Source organism: Podarcis liolepis (genome assembly GCF_965112155.1).
Source record: "Podarcis liolepis genome assembly, chromosome: 18".
Classification (NCBI taxonomy): Eukaryota; Metazoa; Chordata; class Lepidosauria; order Squamata; family Lacertidae; genus Podarcis; species Podarcis liolepis.
In genome coordinates, this window is record NC_139572.1 from 468,667 (window position 1) to 494,872 (window position 26,206).

The window sequence follows — 26,206 nt, forward strand, 5'->3', positions numbered from 1 at the left end:
GGCCATCTGTTTGGTCACTGTGGGGACAGGAGAACGTCTGAGGAGCCTGCAGGATCCGTCCCAAGAGGTCCCATCTAGTCCAGCATCCTGTTCTCACAGTGACCGACCGATCAGGATTCGAATGCAAGATCGAGGCCCCTTCTGTAGTTTGCTGCAATCAGTGGGAGGGAGTTCCACCGTTTAACAACGTGCTGCGTGAAGGACCCTCCCACTGTCTTTGACCGCTGGCTGGGCTGCCTGAGACGGCCGCCTCTTTTGACTGGGGCAAGCAAAGCCCTGCCTCTCCCTAGGTGTGGTTTGGCATCTTGTCTCTGATCGATTCCCTCCGGCCGCTTCTGGTTACCTTTCAACAGATATTTTGGCCAAGAGCATTTTGGGTGAGGGGAAGAAGGGAGCGAACGCCGACCTTGCGAAGGACAAACGCAGCGGACGGTTTGCAGTTCCGCTCCGAAGTCTAAAGTCCTCGCTGGCGCATCCGAGTTTGTGGCTGAGGGCCGTGTTGCCCAGAGGCTTCTGCAAATACAACCCCAAACCACCTGCCATAATAATAATATTTATTATTATTATTATTATTATTATTATTATTATTATTATTATTTGCACCTCACCTATCTGGCTGGTTCGCCCCAGCCACTCCGGGTGGCTTCCAACAAATATAAAAGCATAATGAAAAATCAGACATTAGAAATGTCTTCTAAAAGTTGCATAGTTACAAAAACCAACTGAGCTTTCTAGGCAACAGATTTAGATTATTTCTACAGCTTTAATTTTGGAGACAACGTGGTACATTATCGTCATGACAGTACTATGCAGTAGGTTAAAGGAAAGCATCAATTTATCAGTTTTAAAGTTAGGCCCGAAACTAATTGCAGTTGTCATGACATTACTGTTCCCTGCAGGTTCACCCAACGCCTTAATTATATAGTTTCCTTTGTGTGTTTAAGACACACCTCTTTTAACTTGGACTTTTGACACATTAGGAGCCACCCTATAAGAACACTTTTTAAAACTGCGTTTTAAAATGGCTCTAACCTGCCAGTGGACCTTAAAGGGGGATGATGATGATAATAATAATAATAATAATAATAATAATAATAATAATAATAATTGCCAGGAGGACGGGAATCCTCTTATTTTGTGGGCTTGCGGTGTTCGAGAGCCAAAACGGATGAGTACCAAGGTACGACAACCAAGGTACGACTGTATTACTACACACAAGGCGGTTCAGGGCAACAAAATATACGACGAACACACACCTTCTAATAAATAATCTGTTCCACTACTAAAAGTCACAAGGAAGCAGAACTTCAAAACAGAACGGCTTGAATCAAATAAAGCATTATTCAGTAACCTCTTAGAATATAATAGTACACAATAAAATTAACTCAGATCATCAGCAAATAGATAAATTCCTGTCCGCGGTCGCCCTCCCTCCGCCACCTCCCTCTGGCAGGGAAATTTGGGGGTCCCTTTTCCTAAACACACCTTGCCTCACTGTTTATATGCCAAGGGGTTGGAAGAATCCCAGGAAGGTCTTGGCAGGACTGGGAGGGCCGTGCTGGGGGGTCCGAGAGCTATACAAAGTTTGCGCAGATGTTGATGAGAAGCCTCTCCTCTCAGCCTCCTCTGTTCCAGGCTAAACATGCCCAGCTCCTTCAACTGTTCCCCATCAGGCTTGGCTTCCAGACCCTTGGTCATCTTGATTGCCCTTCTCTGTTCAAATTCAGATTCTTAATACCTTCTCATTTTCATTAGAATGCATGGTGCTTTCTTAAGCAGCATAAAGATTAGGTCCCTGGCCCCGGGGGCCACACGAACACTGCGCATGCATGTGGCAAAATGCGAAATTTTGTTTATTTATGATAATCCCGTTTATCATCCTTATTGTCTCATTGACACCCCCAGCAAAACTCCTAATCCTGATGTATTGTGTGCATTATTTTTTATCAGAGTAAACATAATGGTTATAATAATAATAAAGTGGAAGGGGAGGATGGAAGTGTCAAGTTGGAAGGGACTCTATGCAGATCAAACCCCAAACCTTGGCGTCACCAGCGCCACGCTGGAGGAAAGACCTTCCTGCTGTGTATCTCTGGCTGCGCATTTTTCCTGCTCTTGGCGTTTTCTTCCGCAAGCAAGAAGAAAATGACCAGCAGCTCATGTTGTTCCTTCCAGATGCTCCTGCCCTCCAAGCTCAGCCCTGTGATGCAGCAGCAAGCAAGGCCGATGCAGTTCCTGGCTGCATCCACGGAAGTCTAGCGTCCAGATCAAGGGGAATTAGGCAGGGCCATATATCGAGATGTCGTCCAAAACCAGTTTAAAGTCCGGGGAAACAGATTGGTATCTGCTTAGCTGATGATGCAGATATTGCCCTAGTAGAAACCAAACCTTATGAGCAGCCGTTGAAGGAGCCGAGCGTGCTTAGCCTGGGACAAGAGGACAGGTGCACACCCATCTTCAAATATCAGAAGGGCTGTCACATTTATATCTTTTTTATTTTTACCGCTCCAGAGGGGAGGATTCGAACTAGTGGGTTTCGATGGCAAGAAAGGAGATTGCAACCAAATACAGTGAAACCCGGAAGCAAATGATTCGGTTTCTGAATGGTTTCCGTAAGCCAAGCGCAGCTTCCGTTTTGAGTTTCCCTGTTGTGTTGAGGCTTCCACTTTCCGTTTTCGAATGTTTTGGAAGCCGAACGGTCTTCCGGAATGGATTACGTTGGAAAACCGAGGTCCCACTGAAGCAGGAAGCTGTTTCTGAGTGTTAAGAGGGGTTTTGACAGGGCCTGGACTCCCCCAGAAGGCAAACTCTCCTCTGTTGGAGGTTTTCAAACAGATATTGGGGGCCCAGGATTCCTCCGCTGTGACTTCTGCCTTGCAGAGGGTCCCTTCTGCACCTGCAGGCCTCAGCCGGGTCTCGCTTTCTTTGCCCCACCTGTCCGGACACCTGCGCTGGGGCTGGTCCCCTCCCCACCCCAGGCCACTAACTGCACTCCGTGGCTCCTCCCCAGATTTTGCCCCCAAAAGCCCCCGCAGGAGCTTGCGTTTTTAAACAAGGCAGGCAGGAGGGGATCTCTGGAGCCCGGCCTGTTCGGTTTCTGTTTATTTTTGCCCTTTCCCACTTCCTAGATGCTCGGAATACCTTTCAGGGTGAGGTCATCCTAGGCACGGGAGTTCCTGGTTTCCTTCACCCTTTCCTTGCTGATTTAAAAAAACCACACGTTCCGATACAGCTGGGTTTGGGGGCTGAAACGTGTTTCACCTTGGGACTGTTGGCCTTGAAAGGAGGCCTTTACAGCTAGAAAGAGAGGCCTTTTTGTGGAGCGGGGGCCATTGAGAGATTAGCTCAGTGGCTCTCAGCTGCCTCCCCCTTGCTCTTTCCAGACCCCATCCCCTTTTAGCAACGCGTATAAAACAGAGCAGTTATAACGGATGGAAATTGAAAAGTGAAAAACATCTGGCCCGCTCGGTCGGTAGTGCACGAGACCCTTTAATTCTCTGGGTTGCAAGTTCGAGCCCCTCGTTGGGCAAAGGTTTCCTCCATTGCAGGGGGTTGGACTACGTGGCCTTTTGGGCTATAAGCGCTGCCGCCAGGCTCATAAGCAGCCGCTCCCCTGTGGCGAGCGGAGATCTTCTCCAGGCGAACAGGCTCGGGGATGAACAGAAGGCTCCCGTTTCCTTGTTCCCCGAGTGCCCAGGCACACATGGAAGTTCTGTTTTTATCTCCCAAGGAGGCTTAATTCCCCGGTGCCCGTGGGTTTGCAAAGCCAGTTACCTCCTGACTACGCACCTCTGGCATTTGGGGTTGTTTTTAGGGGCCTTTGAAGCAGGAACCCCCCCACTGCTTTCTAAGCAGCTCCGAACGTTCGTTGCCCTCATTGGCATGTGGGCCGGTTGCCCCACCCAGTTTGCAGAAGGGTCAGGCTGGGAACACCCTGTTGTGGGCTCCCCACCCCCTTCCCACCGGCCTCTGTCTTGCGTGAATTGCTTCAGCCGGTTCAGCTTGTCTTGGAGATGGCAGCCTCCGATTCCTGACGTCTTCTGCGGCAGGATGAAGGCAGCAACGAAACTGGTGGCTGCCGGTTCAGAAAGTGCTTACAAGGGTGGGTGTGTTTTAAGCAAGAGCCTCTTTATCCGAGGAACCTTGTCGGAGCAGCCAAACTGTCTCTGGAGGTTCCCAGGGTCATCCTCTGCCGCCTGCAGACCTAAGGATTTGGCATCTCGGCCTGAGAGCCAGACTGAGCACAGGCCTGGAGGATGGACCCGTGGCCTAGCTTATAAGGTTTTCAACGTTTGATGTTTTATTATATTCTGTTGGGGGTGACCAGGGAAACCCAGCGGGGGTATAAATAATAATAAAAAGGTCAAGGCCCCGTGGGCGGTTAAGTCCTGTCCAAGGCGACTCTGGGGTTGCGGCGCTCACCTCGCTTTCAGGCCGAGGGAGCCGGGGTTTGTCCACATACAGCTTTTCCGGGTCATGTGGCCGGCAGGACTAAACCGCTTCTGGTGCAATGGGACACCGTGACGGAAGCCAGAGCTCACGGAAACGCCGTTTACCTTCCCGCCGCAGCGGTACCTATTTATCTACTTGCACTGGTGTGCTTTTGAATTGCTAGGTTGGCAGCAGCTGGGACAGAGCAATGGGAGCTCACTCCGTCGTGGGGATTCAAACCGCCAACCTTCCGATCGGCAAGCCCAAGAGGCTCAGTGGTCCAGTGTTTCCCAACCTTGGGCCTCCAGCTGTTTTCGAACTACAATTCCCATCATCCCTGACCACTGGTCTTGCTAGCTGAGGATTATGGGAGTTGTAGTCCAAAAACAGCTGGAGGCCCAAGGTTTAGACCACAGTGCCACCCCTCTCCCTTTTTACGAACAATAAATATTATGAGCATGGGATCATAGAATCATAGCTTTCTGGGGTGGGAAGGGATCCTGAGGGTCATCTAGCCCAACCCACGGCAACGCAGAAATATTTTGCTCACCATGTACTCGAACCCACAACCCCGAGATGAAGAGTCGCGTGCTCCACTGAGCTATCCCAGCAATCAGAAACTCAGATATATAAGCCAGGCGTCAAATGGCTCCATAAACCAAGGTTGCAGTTCCCACAATGGAATGTCCAGTTGCCGTTTATTTATGAAAAAGTCCTTATTTTTCAAAGGATGGACTTGCCGTGATTAATTCTCACTTAAAAATCTGGCTAGTTCAGAGGACCTTGAGCTGTGTTAAGAGTTTTGAGGACTTAAAAGTCCCTTTCTCCTGGGGCAGTTTGGCAGTTGCTGTTGCCTCCTGCGACAGGGAGTTCCACAGGTGAACCACAGGGCTTTCTGCAGGTTGGGCTGAGCGCTGCATGTGCTCAAAGTTCATCTCTGGGGCACTTGGCGTCAGCTTGTGACTTGTGGGCCTGGCGAGAAGGAAGTCCCATGCTTCTTTTTCTTCTTCCCCTCCTCAGATTGCGCAGTAAACGTCCACAAAAACTGCAAGACCCTCTTGCCTGAATGCAGTGGGGCCAAGCCCAAGGTAAGCCGCCTCCCTTCTTCGCCAGCTAAACATTGCGATATAGCGATAATAGAGCATGACATCTGAAATGAGGACGGGGCTATGCAAAGGCGTCAGCTGGCTTCGCGGTTTCCCCTGCACCCTGAATTTTGCCTTGCCTGCTCTTGCTTAGGGAAGTTTTTAACGTGATGTTTTATCGCTTTTTTACCATCATTATTATTAATATTCTGTTGGGAGCTGCGCACACTGGCTGGGGAAACCCAACCAGATGGGTGTGGTATAAATAAATTATTATTATTATTATTATTATTGCAATTCGCTGAGAGAGCTGAGCCGGCCGAGTTAACAGGAGCTGCAGGAATCGAGAGAAACCTTGGCCGGCTTAATGCTTTTCCCCAAACAGTGGTACCTCGGAAGTTGAACGGAACCCGTTTCGGAAGTCCGTTTGACTTCCAAAACATTCAGAAACCAAGGCGCGGGTTCTGATTGGCTGCAGGAAGGCCCCTGCAGCCAATCAAAAGCTGCGTCGGACGTTCGTCTTCCAAAGAACGTTCGCAAACCAGAACACTCCCTTCAAGGTTTGCGGTGTTTGGGAGCCAAAGCGTTCGACTCGCAAGGCGTTCAGGATCCGAGGTACGACTGTATTGTGATTTTTGCATAGCGCGCAAACGATTCACGATATCTTGCCACAGTGAAGCCCTTCAAGTTCAGCTTTCTGTTCTCATTGTGTTGTGTCTCTCCTGCCTCCCCTCCCCTTTTCTATCTTGCAGCAAAGAGATTCGTTCCTCCGCCCTCCGAGCTCCCCACCCAGTTCGCTCCGGAGTTACAGCCCAGGTTTGTCCCCCAAAATAATCTTTTTCTTCGGCTCTGACTTTCCTTGCAGGCGGGGCTGTGGCTTTTCCCCCCAGGAGGAAAGGCGGCAGCGTTTGCGCCTTTTCAGTTCAGAGGAGAGGCAAGGAAGAGGCCACCTGGTTGAAGTAAAATCACACCTGGCGCATAGCAAGTGGGCACAGGAGCTCGCGGGCACCCGAATGTCGGAAGACCCGGAACCGGCAGGAGGAAATATTGCCTGCAGCACATGGTTAGACTATGGAACTCCCTGCCACAGTGACGGCCACCAACTTTTTAAAAAGGGACTGGACAACTTGGTGGCGGAGAATCGGGCTATGATGGCTGCGCCCTTCTGCATCTATCCAGGAATACTTCTGAATCCCAATTTCTGGAAACCACTGGAACCAGTAAAGAGAAGGCTCTTATGCTCACGTCCTTCTCGCGGGTTTCCCATAATGGGCAACTGGTCGGCTGCTGTGAGGTCAGGAACGCTAAGAGATGGGCCATTGAACGCTACAAAAGTGGGGGGCGCGCGGCAGCCCAGAAAGTGGCTCCCCCTTTTCCTCGCTCAGGAAAGCTCTAGAACGCTCCTGAGTGGCCTAAAATCGCCCCATGTGTGCCTTTTCATGCTTCTTCCCTCCTTCCCTTCATCTCACCTCATTGTGAAACCTCGACAAAAAAAAAGGGAACGAAAAATATCACAGAGCCCTGAGAAAATCGATAAGCTGTTTTCCCCCCATCGATCGCTTGCTTGGTAGCTGTGAAACGGGGAAAAATAGATCTTTATCTATATATTACCAGGCTGGCTGTTTGTGCATGCGTGTTAAATTGTGCCGGTTTTCTTGGCTCCCGGCACTGAGTGGGGCTAAAAAAGAAGAAGAAGGAGCTGGGTAAGGGATTGGAGGCGGGTTTTGGGGGGGGGGGAGAGCGGGCCTTTTTTCCTCTCTGCCTAGCGGTTGAAACATCTCTGCGGTGCGCAGTCTGGTCTGACAGGAGAAGCGGCCAGGGAATCAATGTCTTTCCTTGGCAGCCTGCAGGCTGTGCTAATTGAACTCAGAAAACGGCTTGCTTGCTTTTCAGGTAGCTTGGCTTGTGGGGGGCGGGGGGGGGGACTGGCCGGACAAGAAACCGTTTTGGGAGGCCAGTGGTTCTCCCACGCGCCTCGTGCCCCACCCCCCAAGCCAGTGGAGGGCAGAAAATGAGATGAAGGGGGGCATCCATTGGACGAGTGGAGTTTCCATGGCTTTCAGCTTGGAATGGGGGATGGAAGCGCCCTGGGGGACAACTTTGTTTCGCCAGCCCCCTTTGCGTGGCCATGGGACTGCGCGGCGAGAATCGTTTCCGTGACGGACGTGGGAAGACCCTGCCTATTCAGGCCCCTCCAGGCCAGCTTCCTCGAGAAATTTCCCCTAGAACCCAGGAACCGAGGTAGACTGTCTCCAGAGCTGGAGGCTCTATAAAAACTCAAGCCGAGTCCGGCTGCCGCAGCATCGAACCAGCGCAGCCTCCTCACAGTGGCCAACCGGACGGCTCAATGGGAAACCCGCAAGCCGGATTCGAGTGCGAGAACCCTCTGTCCTCCCGTGGTTCGCAGAAACCAGGATTCAGAAGCCGAGCCGCTGTGGCCGGAGGCCTTCGACAGCCCTCTCCTCCTCCATGGATTTGTCTCTTTGCACGCCGTCTAAGGTCAGTGTCCGCCGTGGCCTCCTGCAGCAGTGTCTTCCGCAGTTCCGATCTTGCACTACGTGAGCAAGCCCATCCCTTTGGCTACTTAAAGCTGCTTTCCTCCTTCCGGTTTTTTCGCCCAAAAACGTAAGCTCCCCACGTGTGGATAAAACCTGCGTTGATCTTCCCAGCGTCTGGTTTGGGAGAAAAGATTGGCAGAGCTTCTTCCCTGGCCAGATCCGCACCACATTCTGCCTGCCGCTTTCCCCATAGCACCTCCAGGCTGCAGTGCGGATGAGAACGGCCTGTTCTTCCGCGCTGGGCGACTGAAGCGAGGTTGGATCCAGGGAAAGGTTTTTCTCCTCCTCCTGCCCCTTGCGGTTTCCCTAGAGCTCCGTTCCAGCAAAACAGGCTTGTCAGGAGTAAAGAGACCCCCATGGGGAGACTCCGGCCAGCCTTGCTGTCTTCTTAATATTATTCCCAGAAGCCCAATATCCTCAGTGCTGCCAGCACTGTCTGGCAGCAGCTGTTCTCAGGGCTTCAACTGGGGGAGATTCCCGGCCTTTCCCTGGCCGTCTGCAGGCAAGGGCATCGCTTCTCTGCTCAGCTGCGGTGCTTGCTGTACGAATGAAGCAAACCCACCCCCCAAATTGCAATTCCAAGTTAGGTCCTTGGTCTGTTGAGCTTGGAATCGCCTGTGTGGACTCGGCAGCAGCTCCCCAAGGTTTCGGAGCCAGCTCTGCCTCCCCATTCGAAATTCTCCCAGCACATTTTGCACCTGGCTTTGAACCTCTTGCGACCCGCTGACATCTCCGTCTGGCAATCCTGGGGTCATTCCTGTTTCCACACGCTCAGACCCCATCCTGTTCAATTCTATCCGTGGTGTTTCATCTGCACAACGGGAATGAAATTTGTTATAGCGGATTGTTTGCCGCTCGCCGTTGGGAAGGATATCAGAATAGACCAGGCTTCCTCAGCCTCGGCCCTCCAGATGTTTTTGGCCTACAACTCCCATGATCCCTAGCTAGCAGGACCAGTGGTCAGGGATGATGGGAATTGTAGTCTCAAAAACATCTGGAGGGCCGAGTTTGAGGAAGCCTGGAATAGATCAATATATCGGTGGACTGTCCCTGGATCGAGGGACTTTCCTTTTAGTTCTCAGAGCTCTTGACCCGGCTCACAGTAGTCCTCTGAACTAACCAGGTGTTGAACTGAGAATCCATCCCAGTCAGTCCATCCTTTGGAAAACAAGACTTTAGAGTCGTATTGCCCCCAAATGACACCTGGGCGTTCTGTTTTGGCAACTGCCACCCTGGTTTAAGGGGCCATTCGGCAGCCAGCTTATATATTGTAAGTTTCTAACGCTGTCTGGCTCTGACCGTTCCCCTCCTGGCTTTGTGTGTGTGTGTGTGTGTGTGTGTTTGTGTGTCTTCTCTCCTCCTCTTCTTGGCCGCAGCAGCGTGCAATTCTTAATTCGATTCCTTCCCCCCCCCCTAATTGCCAATGTCTCCAGCCGACGAAACACGGCCTCCCCCTAATTATATTTATTTTACACCGGGCCGTTTTGTGCATCAAATGCCACGGAGGGCGAAAGCGCCTTGTCTTCCAGCTCCTCAGAGTCTCAGTTCGGTGCGGCGGCCGTGAGCCACTCACCATTTCCCCTCCCCTCCTTCCCTCCCTCCCTCGCGGTTGTAAGATAATTCTATTCTTTGACACATGGGAGCATGTTCTCCCTTTGGGAGCCGAGGTGTAAATAATTGCGGGCTCCGGCCGCTAAACAAGGGACTTAGCAATTTCCAGAGCACGCAGTGGGGGCCCAATTTCCTCCCCTCCAGACTTGCCTGCTGATTCTGCCAATACGCCCCCTGCTGCTGAGCGGCCGCGCTTGCCTCTCTGGACACTTCTAGAAGGGCCGGCCGGGCGGCATAAAAGCGTGTCGTGCCCCCCGGGCCACAGTGCCGCTTCGCAGGCATGGGCAATGCCACGTCCAAGGGTGGCAGCGGCGCCGCTGCGCCCTCCGAGCTCCTCTTCTGCGGCTCCTTCTCCAACCGCTGGAACGAGAGCGTCTTCCTGGAGAACGAGCTGCTGACCTCCCGGATCCTCTCCGTCCTCCGGCCCCACTCGGACGGCAGGGGGCTCCTGCGGGCAGCCGGGCCGCCCTTCGCCACTCGCTTCCTGAGCACCAACTCTGCCTTTGCCTCCGTAGCCTCCGCCTTCCGGGAGCACCCGCACGGATCCCTCCTGGGCCCGGATGGCGGCGCCCTCGGGATGACCATCGCGCAGAGGGGGAGCTCGCCCACGCCGCTGGCCGACGCAGCTTCCGTCAGGGCTGCTGCTAAGCCCGGGTGAGTCTGCCCTGGGGGCTCCGGGGGTGGGGGGGAGGCAGCGGGAAAGAGCGCCCCCTCCTTTGGCACAGCCCTCCTGTCTTTCCCTCCTCCTGCGATATGATAATCGTTACTGTCATTGTCCCATGCAGAACAACGAAAATTGAAAAATCTACAGAAGACATTCAAAACCCAACAAGCCCTCTATCCCAGCTAGCCTCCCTTTTGCAGAAAAACATGGGTCTAAAGGACCCCCAAAAGCGGGGAGACTCTCCCCTCCCCAAACCCCGGACTTGTGGCAGATGCAAGCATGATTTTAAATTGGAATGTTTCTGGTTCATTGGGGGGGGGGCTGGATCAGGAGATTGCCGCCTGGCGTTTTATAGCACGAGGCTGCTGTCCATATAAATCCTTCCTTCCTCGGTTTTCTTTCTTCGCTCAGCACGTGGCTCTTAATCTCAAGGCTGTGGGTTCAAGCCCCACGTAGGGCAAAAAGATCCTTGCACTGCTGGGGGTTGGGCTGGGTGATCCTCAGGGGTCCCTTACAACCGGATGATTCTTTAGCTCTAGCTGGACTAGAGCACCCTTGGGGTAAAATAGGTAGGTAAAATAGGGAACATTTAGAACAACAGGTGGGAAGCAAAGCTGTCCGACAGGCACGTAGTCCAGTTGCACGGGGGTTAAAACCGCAGAGCCCCGGTTGAAGGATATCAGCCATATCTGGTTGTCGAGTCTCGTTCAAGATTTCCCCCCGGCTCTGGATGAGAGTCGCCTTGAAAATGCACGTGCGATAGAGGAACTCAAAATCGTATAGAAAGCGCTCAGAGATCCTAGTCCTTGTCAGAATCTCAAGTTGTGCATCCTTTTCTCTGTTCCAGAGATGAGGGGACCAAGCGCCCCTCATCCGGTTTGGGGCTGCTTCCCATTGAGCTGGTGTGGGTCTGTTTCTCGGGGAGGGCTTGGTCTCCCTCTGCTCCGCTTTCCCAGCGAAGGAACGGCTCTCCCTTTGGGGCTTGCAAATGTCGGCAGGACGAGGGCCAGCCCTCGAGTGTGGGGAGATTTCCGGGGGGCTGGAATTTGCAAGAATTTGCGAGGGAGAGGGGTGGGTGAGGGCAGGGATCAGCCCGAGCTTGCAAGGAGGGTGGGCAGAGGTATTGCCACTGGGGGGAGCGAGGAGGCACAGAAAGGAGCTTTATTACATAACCGAAACGCCAGCTCTTCAAAACTCATTGGCACACACCAAAATCTGTTCTCGACATGCGAGCAAATCTCAGCGCGCAGGTTTCGAACGGATGGTTTTCTCCGTCCTGTTTTTGTCAATCTTTCTGCTGGGCCGGGACGAGCTTGTGGGGTCCCACCCCCTTGCAGCCCCAGAAAGCTTTTTTTAATTTTTAGTTTAGAGAAAAGGAGCTGGGCAGAGGGAAAGTTTTTCCCCTGTCCCCTCCAACAGATAAAAGGCGGCTTTCCTTCGCTCAGCGTGGAGTTAATCTGCGGAACTCCTTTCCACAAGAGGCGGGGAGTGGGGCACCAACTTGGATGGCTCTGCAAGAGGAGGGGGCTTTTGAGGGCTCCTAGCCCAGGACAGCTCTGCCTCTCCCTCCACCGTCTGAGGAAACGATGCTTCTGAATTCCCCTTGCTGGAAACCACAGGAGGGCTATTGAGTTCGAATCCTGATTACTGGTTTCCCACTGGCCACTGTGAGAACAGGAGGCTGGAGTAGACGTTGGCCGGATCCAGCAAACGCCTCTTAAGTCATTTTGCTCTGGACCTGCTTCAGGCCTCCAGTGACAGAGGGAGACGTGTGGTTTCACCACCTTTCAGAGTTGTCGCTTGTTTGCTTTTCGCAGCACTGAATGTTCTCCCCAGACTCGGTGTTTTTAGATCCTGGATGCTCCTCCCCCCCCACCCCGCTCTTAAACTGAAGCAGCCCCCTACCTCCCCCCGTTCTTACAGTTAGTGGAGCATGTGGCTCTTCATCTCAGGGTTGTGGGTCCGAGCCCCCTAGGCTCAAAAATTTACGGGCTTGGACTTGATGACCCACCGACTCTACAATCCTCCTTCTTCCTCTTTCGTGACCTCCGCCGTCCCATTCCCAAAGGTGTGAGCCCCCCCCCCCCATACCGTGTGACATCTGGCTAGGCGGTCCGACAAGGGGGGTGGCAGCACCTGACACCAGCTCTGCCTTTCCCCCTGTTCAGGCTCACGGGGGCAGAGATGGACGAGGGGGATTCAGGTTTCCTGAAGCCGAAAGCGGCCTCCGAGGATGCCGTCTCCGTGGCCCCCTCCATGGCGGAATCGGTCTTTGTGGAAGGTAAGTGGGGGCCGAATCCTGTGCCGTAGGGCTGTGGGTTGTGGTGGCACTCAGTGCGCTGGGACAGGGGATGTTGTGTGCGAGTGAGAGCGCGTGTGTGTGTTTGTGTGTGGAGAATCAGAATTGTGTAGTCAGAAAGATGCCCCTAAATATCATCTAGTCCGTCCCCCTGCAACGCAGGAGCCACAGCTAGAGACAAGCGAGTGGCAGAATTTGCAGGGTTTCCTTTCCGGCCGCGAAAAGTCCTTTCCGTGCTCAGGGCTCTGCGTCGGACGGCGGGGAGAGACCGTCCGTCGAGCACTTTGTCTGCAGCATCCTCTTCCTCCCCGCAGATGCTCAGTATGCCTCCTTGCGGAACGAGCTGGAGACAGACGCCCGGGAGTTCGAGGCCCCGTCGTGGAGCCTCGCGGTGGAGCCAGCCTATGCCAAACAGCAGGAGAGGGAGGTCGCCAAGAGGCAAGACGTCATCTACGGTGAGGAGCCCGGAATCGCCTCCGCGGGGCCTTCTCTGTGGCGGCTCTGGCCAGGGCCCCTTGCGCTCAGTTGGGGGGAAAGCAGGGAGCCCGACAGCAGGTGGCGCCAGAGGCAGAGAGGAGTCCCAGCTTTGTCTCTGCCCTCTGCCTGCCTGTACGGCAGCCCTGTTCAGCGAAGTTTTTAATGTGTGACATTTTAGTGTATTTTTGGCCTTTGTTGGAAGCTGCCCAGAGTGGCTGGAAAACCCAGCCAGATGGGCGGGGTACAAATAATATATTATTATTATTATTCTGCAAGGGGAACAACAGAGACATGGGGGGATAGCTAGCAGGCAGGACCCCCACACTAGCTGGGAGGGCAGGTCCCCATTCACACAAATGGAGCCGCCTAATACAGTTAAAAAAGAAAATAACTATAAAATTACTATAGGGACGCATGTGGCGCTGTGGCCTAAACCACAGAGCCTAGGACTTGCCAATCAGAAGGTCGGCGGTTCGAATCCCTGCAATGGGGTGAGCTCCTGTTGTTCAGTCCCTGCTCCTGCCAACCTAGCAGTTCGAAAGCACATCAGAGTGCAAGTAGATAAATAGGTACCGCTCCGGCAGGAAGGTAAATGGCGTTTCCGTGCGCTGCTCTGGTTCGCCAGAAGCGGCTTAGTCCTGCTGGCCACATGACCCGGAAACTGTACGCTGGTTCCCTCGGCCAATAAAGCGAGATGAGCGCCGCAACCCCAGAGTTGGTCACGACTGGACCTAATGGTCAGGGGTCCCTATACCCTAATATAGTTATAAAAGGGGGAAACCGGTGAAATTGATGAAATATTAGTAGAAATAAGAAGATCAAGAAGATCAGTTAAAAGAGGTGTCGGAAAAGGAGACAACAGGGCAGATAGATAGTCAAAGGAAATAGGGCAGAATTGTGCATGGAAACTGTCGTCTATAAGAATAAAAGAAAATTACTTATAAGTTAGCTTGGAGATGGTACTTAAACACCAGTCAGATTAAATCAAATACACAAAGGATATTCGGAGAAATGTTGGAGGGTGTGCCAGGAAACCGGGAATTACGTTCACATGTGGTGGGGGTGTAAATATGTACAATTTTGGGGGAGTGGGGAGGGATGTAAAGCCGGGACTCAAGCGGGGCTGATGTTCTTCCCCCTCCAGAGCTGATGCAGACCGAGATGCACCACGTCAGGACGCTGAAGATCATGCTGAAGGTCTACTCGCGAGCCATGCGGGAGGAGCTGCAGTTTGGGCAGGCCACCATCCTCCGCCTCTTCCCCTGCGCGGACGAGCTGCTGGAGCTGCACGGAGCCTTCCTCTCGCAGCTGAAGGAGCTGCGGCAGGAGGCGCTGGAGGAAGGCAGCGAGAGGAACTACGTCGTCCAGCGGATCGGGGCCCTCCTGGTGCAGCAGGTGGGTCTGGGGGGGCCCTCTCTTCCTCACTCCCACTTGCAGAACAACAACCCAATAGCCCACCCCCAAATAAAAAACACATTTTAAAAGGGCGTAGGATGTCAACCAAAGGCAAAGGGACCCCTGACCGTTAGGTCCAGTCGTGACCGACTCTGGGGTTGCGGCGCTCATCTCGCTTTACTGGCCGAGGGAGCCGGCATACAGCTTCCGGGTCATGTGGCCAGCATGACTAAGCCGCATCTGGTGAACCAGAGCAGCGCATGGAAACGCCGTTTACCTTCCCGCCAGAGCAGTACCTACTTATCTACTTGCACTTTGACGTGCTTTCAAACTGCTAGGTTGGCAGGAACAGGGACCGAGCAACGGGAGCTCACCCCGTCATTGCAGGGATTCGAACCGCCGACCTGATCAGCAAGTCCTGGGCTCTATGGTTTAACCCACAGCGCCACCTGCGTCCCCTTTCAACGTCCACTTTCAAAGGCCTGGTTAAAAAGGAACGTTTTTGCCTGGTGCTTAAAGATGTATAGTGAACTTCCCTGGGGAGAGCATTCCACAGACGGGGAGCCACTGCAGAGAAGGCCCCGCTCTCATGTTGCCACCCTCCGCGCCTCTCGAGGAGGAGGCACACGAAGGAGGGCCTCGGAAGATGATCTCAGGGTCCGGGTGGGTTCATATGGCAAGAGGTATTGCGGTCCTGAGATGCAATCGCCCCCCCCTTTTTTTCCCTGCCTCCCCGGTTTCCAGTTCTCGGGGGAGACGGGCGAGCTGGTCAAGGAGAAGTACGGCGTCTTCTGCAGCAGCCACGGAGAGGCGGTCGCCCACTACAAAGAGCTCCTGCAACAGAGCAAGAAGTTCCAGAACCTGATCAAGGTAAGGGGGCCAGGAAAGGAGAGCTGGGGGGACGGGGACCTTCAGCCAGCGGGGCATAACAGTGAGGAACAGATCATGACCTTGGGAGACTTGGGTTCGAATCCCCACTGGGCCCTGAAGCTCCTTGCAGGGTTGTTGTGAGGATGGGAAAGGGGAGGGAGAGGAGGAGAACCTTGGAAGAAAAAAAGGACCCTATAAATAAAAGAATAAAAGGAAATTACAGGGGTACCTTGGTTCCCAAACGGCTTGGCTCCCAGAAGTGAGTGTTTCAGTTTGTGAACGTTTTTTGGAAGCCGAACGTCCAACACGGCTTCTGATTGGCTGCAGGAAGCTCCTGCTGCCAACCAGAAGCCGTGACTTGGTTTTCGAACCGTTTCGGGAGTCGAATGGATTAAGTTCGAGGACCCAGGTTCCACTCTGTGTGTGTATATAACCAAGCCCCTGTGTTCAGTGGCAGTCTATCTTGGGAGAGTGAGATTTGGGGGTCCGAATTGGGCTGGTTGAGGGCCACAAAGCCTTTCCCACGAGGCAAAGCCCTCCAGATCTCTCGTCTCCCTTGCCCTCTAGAGAATCAGCAACTCTTCCATCGTGCGGCGGCTCGGGGTCCAGGAGTGCAACCTGTTGGTGACGCAGCGCATCATGAAATACCCCGTCCTGGTGGAGCGCATCATTCAGAACACGGAAGGTGCGGCTCACGGGGTGGGATAGAGGACCTCTAGAGGTCCCTCCCAGCTCGATGGCTCTATCCCTTTCCCCCTCTCGACTAAACTTTGAGGTGTGGGGAGAACCCTTTCCAGCCTCAGGATTTAAATTTTTAAAAAATCTGATTTAATTTTTTTAAAATCTGATTTTTTTAAAACCATTGATTTTTATCCACCCTGGTCTCCAAGCACAGATCCCCCTCTCCATCTCATCTCCTGCATTCAGGTCCTGCTCAGGGGCTTCCCTGGGGGTGGAGGGCTCTGTTTGCCCACTTTGAGGACAGGATGCCAGCCCAGAAAGGCCCCCAATGGCCTAATCCTGCAGCTAAGCTCTCCTTAGCTTCTTGCAGTCCCTGAATGGACAGAGCCCCCGCCTCCCTTAGAACGGCTGGAGGGACAGGAGCGGATTCCTCCATCTTCCCCCGGTTTCTTCCCCGCAGCCGGCACCCAGGAGTACGAGGACCTGACGCGGGCGCTGGCGCTGATCAAGGAGGTCATCACGGCCGTCGACGCCAAGGTCAACGAGAACGAGAAGGGGCAGCGCCTGCGCGAGGTGGCGACCAAGATGGAGGTGAAGTCTTCGGGGAAGTTCAAGAACGGCCTGGTCTTCCGCAAGGAGGACATGCTCCGGAGGCGGCTCCTGGTGGACGGCGTTCTGTGCTGGAAGGCCGCCTCCGGGCGCCTCAAAGGTGGGTCCTTGCCGCTTCCCCTCAAAGTCTGCTGGGACAGAGGATGGGATTTGCAGGCAAGCAGGACGCGGGTGGCGCTGTGGGTTAAACCACAGAGCCTAGGACTTGCCGATCAGAAGATCGGCAGTTCGAATCCCCGCAATGACGGGGTGAGCTCCCGTTGATTTTTAAAAATAATTTTTAAAAACACATGACACAAATCCAGTGTTCGAAAAAACACACAAAGCATTTTGACTCCCATCCGGCCCCTTTGGCGGTTTCATGCATTATTTCTAACGCCGCATATTCTTCATTATTAATTAAGGTAAAGGTAAAGGGACCCCTGACCATTAGGTCCAGTCGTGGCTAACTCTGGGGTTGCAGCACTCATCTCACTTTACTGGCGCTCACCCCGTCATCATGGGGATTTGAACCGCTGACCTTCTGATCGGCAAGTCCTAGGCTCTGTGGTTTAACCCACAGCGCCACCCGTGTCCCCATTATTAATTAGTGTCCCTGTAAAACACATTTTGACGGTTTGATTTTAAGTCGACCCTGCTGAATGAACTTGTATGGGAGCGACGATTTTTCAAACCGTCCACAGATTTCGCCCAATCTCTGCTAAAGCGTCTTGGTCTCACTCCCGTTTCTGTCGACTTTTTTGGCAGAGATCCTGGCCGTGCTGCTGACTGACGTGCTGTTGCTGCTGCAAGAGAAAGACCAGAAGTACACGTTCGCCTCTGTGGTACGTGGTCCACCCCGCCGCTGGGCATCGGGGCCGGGCGATACCTGCTTCCCCATATGTATCGCCAGCTAAACCTCGGGTTAACCCGATTATCTTACGATTTGGGGAGGGAAGGAGGAGGCAGATGAGCAGCGCCACTATGCGCAGTATCTGTGATTTTATTGGTGTTAGCCGCCCTGAGCCTGGGGAGGGCGGGGTATAAATAAAATTTATTATTATTATCTGCCGTTTCCTGGCAAGGCTGAGCACATGGCACGCATGGCACAGCAAACGTGGATCCCCCAGGGTCGCCAGGCCGCTGGCTCACCCCGACAATAGCCAGGTGCCATACAAAATCAAACCCACCAGAATGCCACAGTGATCCATGCGACGGTCACCTCCAGGCTTGACTACCGTAATTCGCTCTACGCGGGGCTGCCCTTGAAGCTGTCCCAGAAACTCCAGCGGGTACAGAATGTGCAGCGAGGCTCCTCACGGGGTCTCTGCCAGGGGAGCATATTCACCCAGTGCTTTTCCAGCCGCATTGGCTTCCGGTGGAGTACAGGGTCAGGTTTAAGGTGCTGCTTTTGACCTTTAAAGCCCTCGTACCTATGGGGCTGTATGCCCCACGGAGAGCCTCAGGGTCCATAAATAGCAACACCCTAGTGGTCCTGGGCCCTAAGGAAGTTAGATTGGCTTCAACCAGAGGCAGGGCCTTTTCAGCACTGGCTCCGGTCTGGTGGAACGCTCTGCCTCATGAGACCAGGGCCCTGCGGGATCTGATTTCTTTCCGCAGAGCCTGTAAGACAGAGTTGTTCCACCTGGCCTTTGGCTTGGAATCAATTTTAATCCCCTCCTCCTCTTTCTTTTTTCCTTTCTCCTTCTGTGTTGGAACTCCTATTTGGGGATTTCCCTCGTAGTAATTATTATTATTATTGTTATTATTATTATTATTATTATTTATTTTATTATTGCTACACCGCTCATCTGGCTGGGTTTCCCCAGCCACTCTGGGCTGCTTACAACACTCACAAAATTGTAAAACATTAGGCATTGAAAATTTAGAAAGAGGGATTTTCAGCAGGTATGTAAAAGGGTGTTTTGAGGCTTGCGGAGGTTGCCTGCAAAAGATTCTTACAGGGTTTTTCCCAGAGGCTTTTGCTGCCCTGTGTCATGATGTAGACCGCAGCTCTTGCCAGATGGGCAGGATATAAATAATAACATTATCGTTGTTGCTGTTACTGCCCCGCAGGACGCAAAGCCGCCGGTGATCTCTCTGCAGAAGCTGATCGTCCGGGAAGTGGCCAACGAAGAGAAGGCCATGTTTCTGATCAGCGCCTCCCTCAAGGGGCCGGAGATGTACGAGATTCACACCGCCTCCAAGGAGGAGAGGAATTTCTGGATGGCACAGATCCGCCGGGCGGTAGAGAGGTGAGCGGGGGGGGGCGGGGCGGGGAGCTCCCTGGCCCTGACTTCTGCTGGGAATGCGATATTAATAACTTACTATTTGTACCCTGCACATCTGAATGGGTTTCCCCAGCCACTCTGCACGACTCCCAACAGAGGACTAAAAACAGAATGAAACATCAGACAACTTCCCTGAACAGGGCTGCCCTCAGATGTCTTCTAAAAGCCAGATAGTTGTTTATTTCCTTGACATCTGATGGGAGGGCGCCACCACCAAAAAGGCCTGGTTCCCTGTAGCCTCACTTTTTGCAATGAGGGTACCGCCAGAAGACCTTTGGGAGATGGACCCTGGTGTCTGGGGTGCAGACGCTCCTCCAGGTCTACTGGGCCTTTGAGGCCGTTTAGGGCTTTCAAGGCCAGCACCAACCCTTTGAATTGTGCCAATTGAGCCAATGCAGGTCTTAGGAAACAAAGCCGTCCTAAAGAGTTTTTTGGGGGCGCTTCTGTCTTCTCTGCTCAGCTGTCCCGATGAGGAGGAGGAGCTTCTTGCTGACCCTGAAGAGGAGCGGAGGCAGGCCGAGGCGAGGGCAGCGAAGCTGAAGGAATTCCAAGGTAGGAAGGCTTGGACTAGGTGACCCTTCGGCCGGGGGGGGGGGGGGGAGGCCTGGCCTGATTCCTACGTCCGAGCTCTTCAGGGGCTGCAAGGAAGGAGAATTTGCCAATCTGTCTCCCCAGGAAGGGGAGGCGGCCCTGCGCTCTCTGTTTCCCTGTTGTTCTTGGCTTGGCTGCCCCCACCCCTGGGTGCTGCGCTGCCCTGAACTCTTCCTCCCGCCTCTAGACCGCCTGAGTCAAAAGGACGAGCAGATCTTGCAGAGCCTGAGCGATAAGCAACAGATCTACCTAGAGATGGCAGAGATGAACGGCTTCGAGGACCCGGCACCCGGCTCCCGGCCCCGGCTCATCGGCAGGGCGGACTCCCCGGAGAGCCTCCAGGGGGAGGCCATCCTCAAGAAGGCAGTGGCGGAAGGTGGGTGCCGCGCTCGCGAGACGCCCCGGGTGCTCGGGACTGCGACTCCCAGGCGCCTGGGGAGCGCCCGGTGGGCAAGGGCTCGGCTGGGCGCTGGCCTCCTCCTCCTCCTCCCCGCCGAAACCAATTCTTGCGTTTGCAGTGGAAGGCCTTCAGAGCCTGATCTTCACCCAGCTAGGGGGGTCCGCGGCCCCCGCCCGCTCCGAGGACACCACCGGCGGGGCGAGCCTGCTGAGGCGTGCAGAGACCTTTGGGGGGTACGACAGCGCCACGGCCGCTCTGGCCAAAAGTAAGTGGCCCCCTTAAAATGGGGGGGGGGGAGAGAGAGAAAGGCTTAATTGTCATGGACTAGTTGGAGGCAGAGGGATGGTGGGAGGAACCAGCTAGGGAACCCCCAGGGGAACCCCCAGAGAAGGGAGGCCCAGAGCCCAGGAAGTGGGGGTGGGAGGGAGAAGCCTGGAAGGAGGAGGTGTTGGAAGCCAAAGAGGCAACAGGGCTTCGTGAGCAGGGAGATTCTGTGGCAGAGAGAAGTCGAGAATAGAAACGGAAGCAGGAGTGGATGAGGGCCAAGAGGCAGAGATGAAGACAAGCTCCCTTCTCCCCTCGTCTCCCTGAACTTTGTTGTTTAGTCGTGTCCGCCTCTTGGTGACCCCCTGGACCAGAGCACGCCAGGCCCTCCTGTCTTCCACTGCCTCCCGCAGTTTGGTCAAACTCATGCTGGTAGCTTCGAGAACACTGTCCCACCATCTCGTCCTCCGTCGTCCCCTTCTCCTTGCGCCCTCCATCTTTCCCAACATCAGGGTCTTTTCCAGGGAGTCTTCTCTTCTCATGAGTATTGGAGCCTCAGCTTCAGGATCTGTCCTTCCAGTGAGCACTCAGGACTGATTTCCTTCAGAATGAAGAGGTTTGATCTTCTTGCAGTCCATGGGACTCTCAAGAGTCTCCTCCAGCACCAGAATTCAAAAGCATCCATTCTTCGGCCATCAGCCTTTTTTATGGTCCAGCTCTCACTTCCACACATCACGACTGGCTCCCACAACTAGGAGAGGCATTTAAAGGGTGGAGAAGAGATTGTCTGCACATAGGCACAGTCGTGGATTGCTTGGAAAAAGCAAAAGAGGAGGGGATTTAGGCGGCTATCATGGACAGGCAGAGGAATGGTGGGGGGCACCCCCTGAGGAACCCCCAGGGGAAGAAGGCTCGGAGCCTGGGGAACGGGGCGACGATGAGTGGTCAGAGGGAGAAGACTGGGCAGAGGAGTTGGGGAAGCTGAAGAGGGAACAGGGTTTGGTGAGCGGGGAGATTCTGTGGCAGAGAGCAGTCCAGAATCGGCGGCAGAAGCGGAAGCAGGAGAGGAGGGAAGCCAAGAGGCAGAGATGAAGTCACAGGGGTCTCCCCCTCCTGCCACAAGCTCCCTCTCTGCTGGTCTCCCAGAACCAAGAGAGGCATGCAAGGGGCGGAGGAGAGGTTGGATGCCCGAAGGCGTAGTCTCCGATTGCTTGGGGGAAACCCTGGAGAGAGGAAAGGGGACTTAGGCAGCTGAGGGCAGGCAAGGATTTCCAGATTCGGCCACTGATTTTGAGAGCTGCCAGAGATGAGATCAGGACTGGCGCTCCTGGGCAGATTGTGTTTTTGCCAACGAAGAGTAACCACCTGTTTCTGAACAGTGCTGCTAATTTGACAGCACCCTCGCCTCACCATTGGAAGCAGGGCGCCCACTCTCACCCCACAACCTGCCTTCTCTTCCCCAGTGGGCAGTTTCAAGAGGAAGGTCTACGGCGGGGAGCAGCGCCTACGGGACCGCCGAGCCCCCCCTGCCAACCCGGAGGACCCCCCTTCAGCCGGAGGAGAGGAAGGGCTGCGATTGGTAAGGGGGTGGGGGGGGCAGGCACCCTTGGCAAGTCAGAAGTAGGGAGGACCAGAGGCCGGAAGAGGTCGCTGTTTGGGAACGAAGTCTAAAACAATCTGGGGTTTTTCAAAAAATTAAAATGCCCCCCTCTCTTTCTGCCTTTCTGCAGGGTGACAGTGTAAAGCAGGAACGTCCCAGCGGCTCCCTGGAAACAGAGTCGGAGGTAAGCATGCGGGCAGGATCCTGGGCGCTGCCCTTGGGGCTTCCTAGCCGCTTCCTAGCGCAAGGGCATGTGCAAAGCAGTTTGGGGTCTGGGCGAAGGGCAGGCAGGTATTCAAACGGGAGAGGGGAGCTCCGGTGGGCCTGAACCAGCAAGGAGATTTTCCCCTTGAAAGATAGATCTCCCCAAACCAGTTTGAAGTCCATATCGTGGTACCAGTTTCGTAATTTCTGACCTGGCAATATATCGTGTATTGCGGTGTTTGTGTGCTGTGCAAAAATCACAATGCGGGGGAAACCGGGAAGCCAACCATGTTTTCTCTTGATTCCTGCAGCCCCTGTTAACTCTGCTGGCTCCGCTTTGCAGGGGGCAGCGAATTGCGAGAGCAGTGGCCGGCAAAAATCTCAACACAGGAAAAACCGTGCCTCCCCATAGCTCCATCCTTGATTCAGACACCGTGATCTATCAGGACAGCGGTGCCTTGGTTCTCAAACTTAATCTGTTCCGGGAATCCGTTTGACTCCTGAAACGGTTTGGAAACCAAGGCGCAGTTCCTGATGGGCGCGGGCGCCCTGGAAACAATAGCTGACAGCCGCGTCGGACGTTCGGCTTCCAAAAAACGTTCGCAAACCGGAACGCCCACTTCTGGGTTTACGGCATTCAGGAGCCAATTTGTTTGTTCCGCTGTGTATTGCAATCTTTAGCTGGTGATATATTGCGGTGTTAAAATTCAGGGATTGCCTAGCACTGCCTGACAGCCTTTTGTTTCTTCCCTCAGCTTGTCCAAAGGATACAGACTCTCTCCCAGTTGCTTCTGAGCCTCCAGGTAAGGCGACCCCCATTTCTCCCTCTGCACCCCCCAGATTTAGAGCAGCAGACGGGGTCACAGGGAGCGCACTTAGCAGAGAGAAACAAGGCCCCGCAGCTAGAAGCCCACGGAGAAGGATACCCCTTCCTCCCCCCCTTGACTGTTTTCTGTGCCTCAGACCCCTCCCTCTGTCTTCATGGGACCCTCTCTGTTCTACTCGGTTCAACACCTCTTGCGATGGTTTGACCCCTTTCCGTTTTAACAGCACAAATTCTACAAACTCCATCCTTATCTGCTTGAAATCATTTCTCTTGCATACTCCCCGTCTTGCCTTAACGGCACACGTTAATTTATCATTAATAGCTATATTCCACACCTCTTTATACCATTCTCCCATTTTCTATTCTGCTTGCCCCTTCCTAGCTAACATAATTCGTGCCGCTGTCAATCAATTTGTGAGCCAGTCCTTCCTAGCCTGCGAACCTTCCGCCCCATCGTCAATCGATAATAACGCTGCCTCGGTCCGCTTTGACCCAGTGATTTCTGTCACAGTCAGACCTCAGTTTTCGAACGTAATCCATTCCGAGAGACCATTCCGCTTCCAAAACATTTGAAAACTGAGTTGCAAAGTGCCGTCTGATAACCATTGAGGAAATTGAAGGAAAAAACCCTCAGCGGAAGCCGTTTGACTTCTGAGGCACGTTTGAAAATGGAAGCAATTACTTCTGGGTTTTCATGATTCGAAAGCCGAAATGTTTGGCTTCCGAGAAGCTAAAAAACCGAGGTACCACTGTATCTCCTTAAGCACACTTTGCCAGAAAATTTCTTTCTTTCTTTCTCACTCACTTACTCACCCCTTTCTCCCCCCGGCAGGCCGTCATGGCCCAGCAAAACAGCTGAAATAATAATTATAATATTATTATTTATACTCTGCCCATCTGGCTGGCTTTCCCCAGCTGCTGCTGCTGCTTCTTCTTCTTCTTATCATCATCATCCAGCCAGTCCCTGACATCGAAGCCCTGGCTTTCCTCTCCGTCTCTTGTGCTCTGCTTTGGCGAGTTCCTCTTTCTTCCTTTCTTCCTTCCTCGCTCACCCCTTTCTCCCCCCGGCAGGCCGTCCTGGCCCAGCAAGACAGCTACCTGGAGGTCCAGCGGAGCGCCCTTCTGGACCGGGAGCGCCAGTTCCGCCTGCAGTCAACGCGGGGCAACCTTCTTCTGGAGCAGGAGCGCCAGCGCAACTTTGAGAAGCAGCGGGAGGAGCTGGCCCACGTCCAGAAGCTGCAGGGCCAGCTGAAGGCGGAGCAGCGGCGCTGGGAGCGGGAGCGGGAGCGGCAGAGGAGGGAGGCGGAGGCGGCGGAGGCCCGGCTGCGCCTGCGGGAGGAGGAGGCCCGCCAGCTGAAGGAGCGGCTGGGCCAGGAGCGCCAAGAGCTGGAGCGCCAGCGAGAGGCCTACCAGCACGACCTGGAGCGCCTGCGCGAGGCCCAGCGGGCCGTCGAGAGGGAGAGGGAGCGGCTGGAGCAGCAGCGGAGGCTGAAGAAGCAAAGCGCCAGCGCCTTCTCGCCTCCGGAGGCAGGGCAGGTGAGTGCCGCGCTCCTGGGCGGGCGGGCGGGCGAGACTGTTGCCGACCACGGCAGGGGCACAAAGCACAGCAAACCGGATGGATGCGGAGGAATTGGGCAGGGGGGCATGAATAATAATACAGTGGTACCTCGGGTTAGTGGGACACGGGTGGCGCTGTGGGTTAAACCACAGAGCCTAGGACTTGCTGATCAGAAGGTCGGCGGTTCGAATCCCTGCAATGACGGGGTGAGCTCCCGTTGCTCGGTCCCTGCTCCTGCCCACCTAGCAATTCAAAAGCACATCAAAGTGCAAGGAGATAAATAGGTACCACTCTGGCGGGAAGGTAAACGGCGTTTCCGTGCGCTGCTCTGGTTCGCCGGAAGTGGCTCAGTCCTGCTGGCCACATGACCTGGAAGCTGTACGCTGGCTCCCTCGGCCAATAAAGCGAGATGAGCGCCGCAACCCCAGAGTCGGCCACGACTGGACCTAATGGTCAGGGGTCCCTTTACCTTTTACCTTGGGTTACAGACGCTTCAGGTTACAGACTCCGTTAACCCAGAAATAGTACCTTGGTTTAAGAACTTTGCTTCAGGATGAGAACAGAAATCGTGCAGCAGCAGGAGGCCCCATGAGCTAAAGTGGGGAATTAGGTTAAGAACAGTTTCAGCTTAAGTACGGAGCTCCGGGACGAATTAAGTCCTTAACCCGAGGTACCGCCGTATGGGAGGACCCAGCCTCATCCTTTTCTTGTTTCCGCAGGGCCCCTTGAGCCACTCGGCCAGCTTCAACGGAGAAGGCCTGGAGGGCAGCAAGCCGGGCGGGCGAGGGAGCGCCGTCTCCGCAACGGACTACCTGGAGCGGGGGGAGCTGGCCCGCCGAGACAGCGCCGCCTCGCCCGCCCTGGAGGGGGTCCGCCCGGTGCTGCCCCTCAAGACCGAGGTGCCCCTGCACCTACTGAGCGCCACCAACCAGATCCAGAAGCCGGCAGCCGTCCAGCAGCAGATCCCCACCAAGCTGGCCACCTTCACCAAGGGCAGCAAGGAGAAGGCGGGCAAGGGATCCGCCAAGGCCTCCCACCGGACGGAGAGCTCGGGTGAGTGGCGCGGGGGCCGCAGGAGGGGGCGCGGGGGCCGCTGGGGGCGGAGGTTTCCGCCCCAGGATAAACAGGCATCATGGTAAGCACACCGGGTGAATGAAGATGCAAAAGGAGGGTTCTAAAACAGTGGTGCCTTGGTTCTCAAACTTAACCGGTTCCAAAAGCAAAGCGTTCCAAAACCAAGGCACGCTGCTTTCCCATAGGAAGTCATGCAAATTGGATTAATCTGTTCCAGACTTTTAAAATCAACCCCTGAAACAAGAATTTAACATCAATTTTACTATCTAATGAGACTACTGATCCATAAAATGAAAGCAATAAACAATGTACAGTGGTACCTCAGGTTACAGACGCTTCAGGTCACAGACTCCGCTAACCCAGAAATAGTACCTCAGGTTAAGAACTTTGCTTCAGGGTGAGAACAGAAATCGCGTGGCGGTGGCAGCGGGAGGCCCCATTAGCTAAAGTGGTGCTTCAGGTTAAGAACAGTTTCAGGTTAAGAACGGACCTCCGGAACGAATTGAGTTCTTAGCCAGAGGTACCGCTGTACTGCAGTCACACAATCAAGCAGTCAGTAGCTGAACTACGTTCACACAATCACAAAAACAAAACAAAAAGAGCCGCAAATACAAAATAAAGAGCAGAAACAGACAGACCTCAGCGTAACACTCAAAACGGAGCAGGTTCGGCTTCCAAAAAAAGTTCGCAAACTGGAACACTTGCTTCCAGGTTTTCAGCATTTGAGAACCAAGGTCTC

At 54.1% G+C, this 26,206-nt stretch overlaps 1 protein-coding gene and 1 long non-coding RNA gene across 4 annotated transcripts in view; both read left to right on the plus strand.

Annotated features, from left to right (window-relative positions):
* The window catches only part of ARHGEF18 (Rho/Rac guanine nucleotide exchange factor 18), a 51,319-nt gene that overhangs the window by 22,642 nt on the left and 2,471 nt on the right, over window positions 1-26,206 (plus strand). For 2 of the 3 annotated variants that reach the window (XM_083483603.1, XM_083483601.1), the window contains exons 11-29: window positions 5,452-5,519; window positions 6,269-6,332; window positions 10,201-10,339; window positions 12,518-12,630; window positions 12,963-13,103; window positions 14,270-14,520; window positions 15,265-15,390; window positions 15,958-16,075; window positions 16,532-16,780; window positions 17,428-17,504; window positions 18,736-18,914; window positions 19,411-19,502; window positions 19,729-19,917; window positions 20,060-20,206; window positions 21,669-21,784; window positions 21,936-21,989; window positions 22,765-22,812; window positions 23,907-24,371; window positions 25,113-25,446. In XM_083483603.1, coding sequence (XP_083339729.1) covers window positions 5,452-5,519; window positions 6,269-6,332; window positions 10,201-10,339; window positions 12,518-12,630; window positions 12,963-13,103; window positions 14,270-14,520; window positions 15,265-15,390; window positions 15,958-16,075; window positions 16,532-16,780; window positions 17,428-17,504; window positions 18,736-18,914; window positions 19,411-19,502; window positions 19,729-19,917; window positions 20,060-20,206; window positions 21,669-21,784; window positions 21,936-21,989; window positions 22,765-22,812; window positions 23,907-24,371; window positions 25,113-25,446 — 2,970 coding nt within the window. The remainder of the gene's footprint in view (window positions 1-5,451; window positions 5,520-6,268; window positions 6,333-10,200; window positions 10,340-12,517; window positions 12,631-12,962; window positions 13,104-14,269; window positions 14,521-15,264; window positions 15,391-15,957; window positions 16,076-16,531; window positions 16,781-17,427; window positions 17,505-18,735; window positions 18,915-19,410; window positions 19,503-19,728; window positions 19,918-20,059; window positions 20,207-21,668; window positions 21,785-21,935; window positions 21,990-22,764; window positions 22,813-23,906; window positions 24,372-25,112; window positions 25,447-26,206) is intronic. The other variant, XM_083483602.1, reaches the window with a different exon arrangement.
* LOC310697650 lies at window positions 2,435-5,248 on the plus strand. The gene is made up of 2 exons (XR_014521137.1): window positions 2,435-4,709; window positions 4,835-5,248. It is a non-coding gene; the product is annotated as an uncharacterized lncRNA (long non-coding RNA).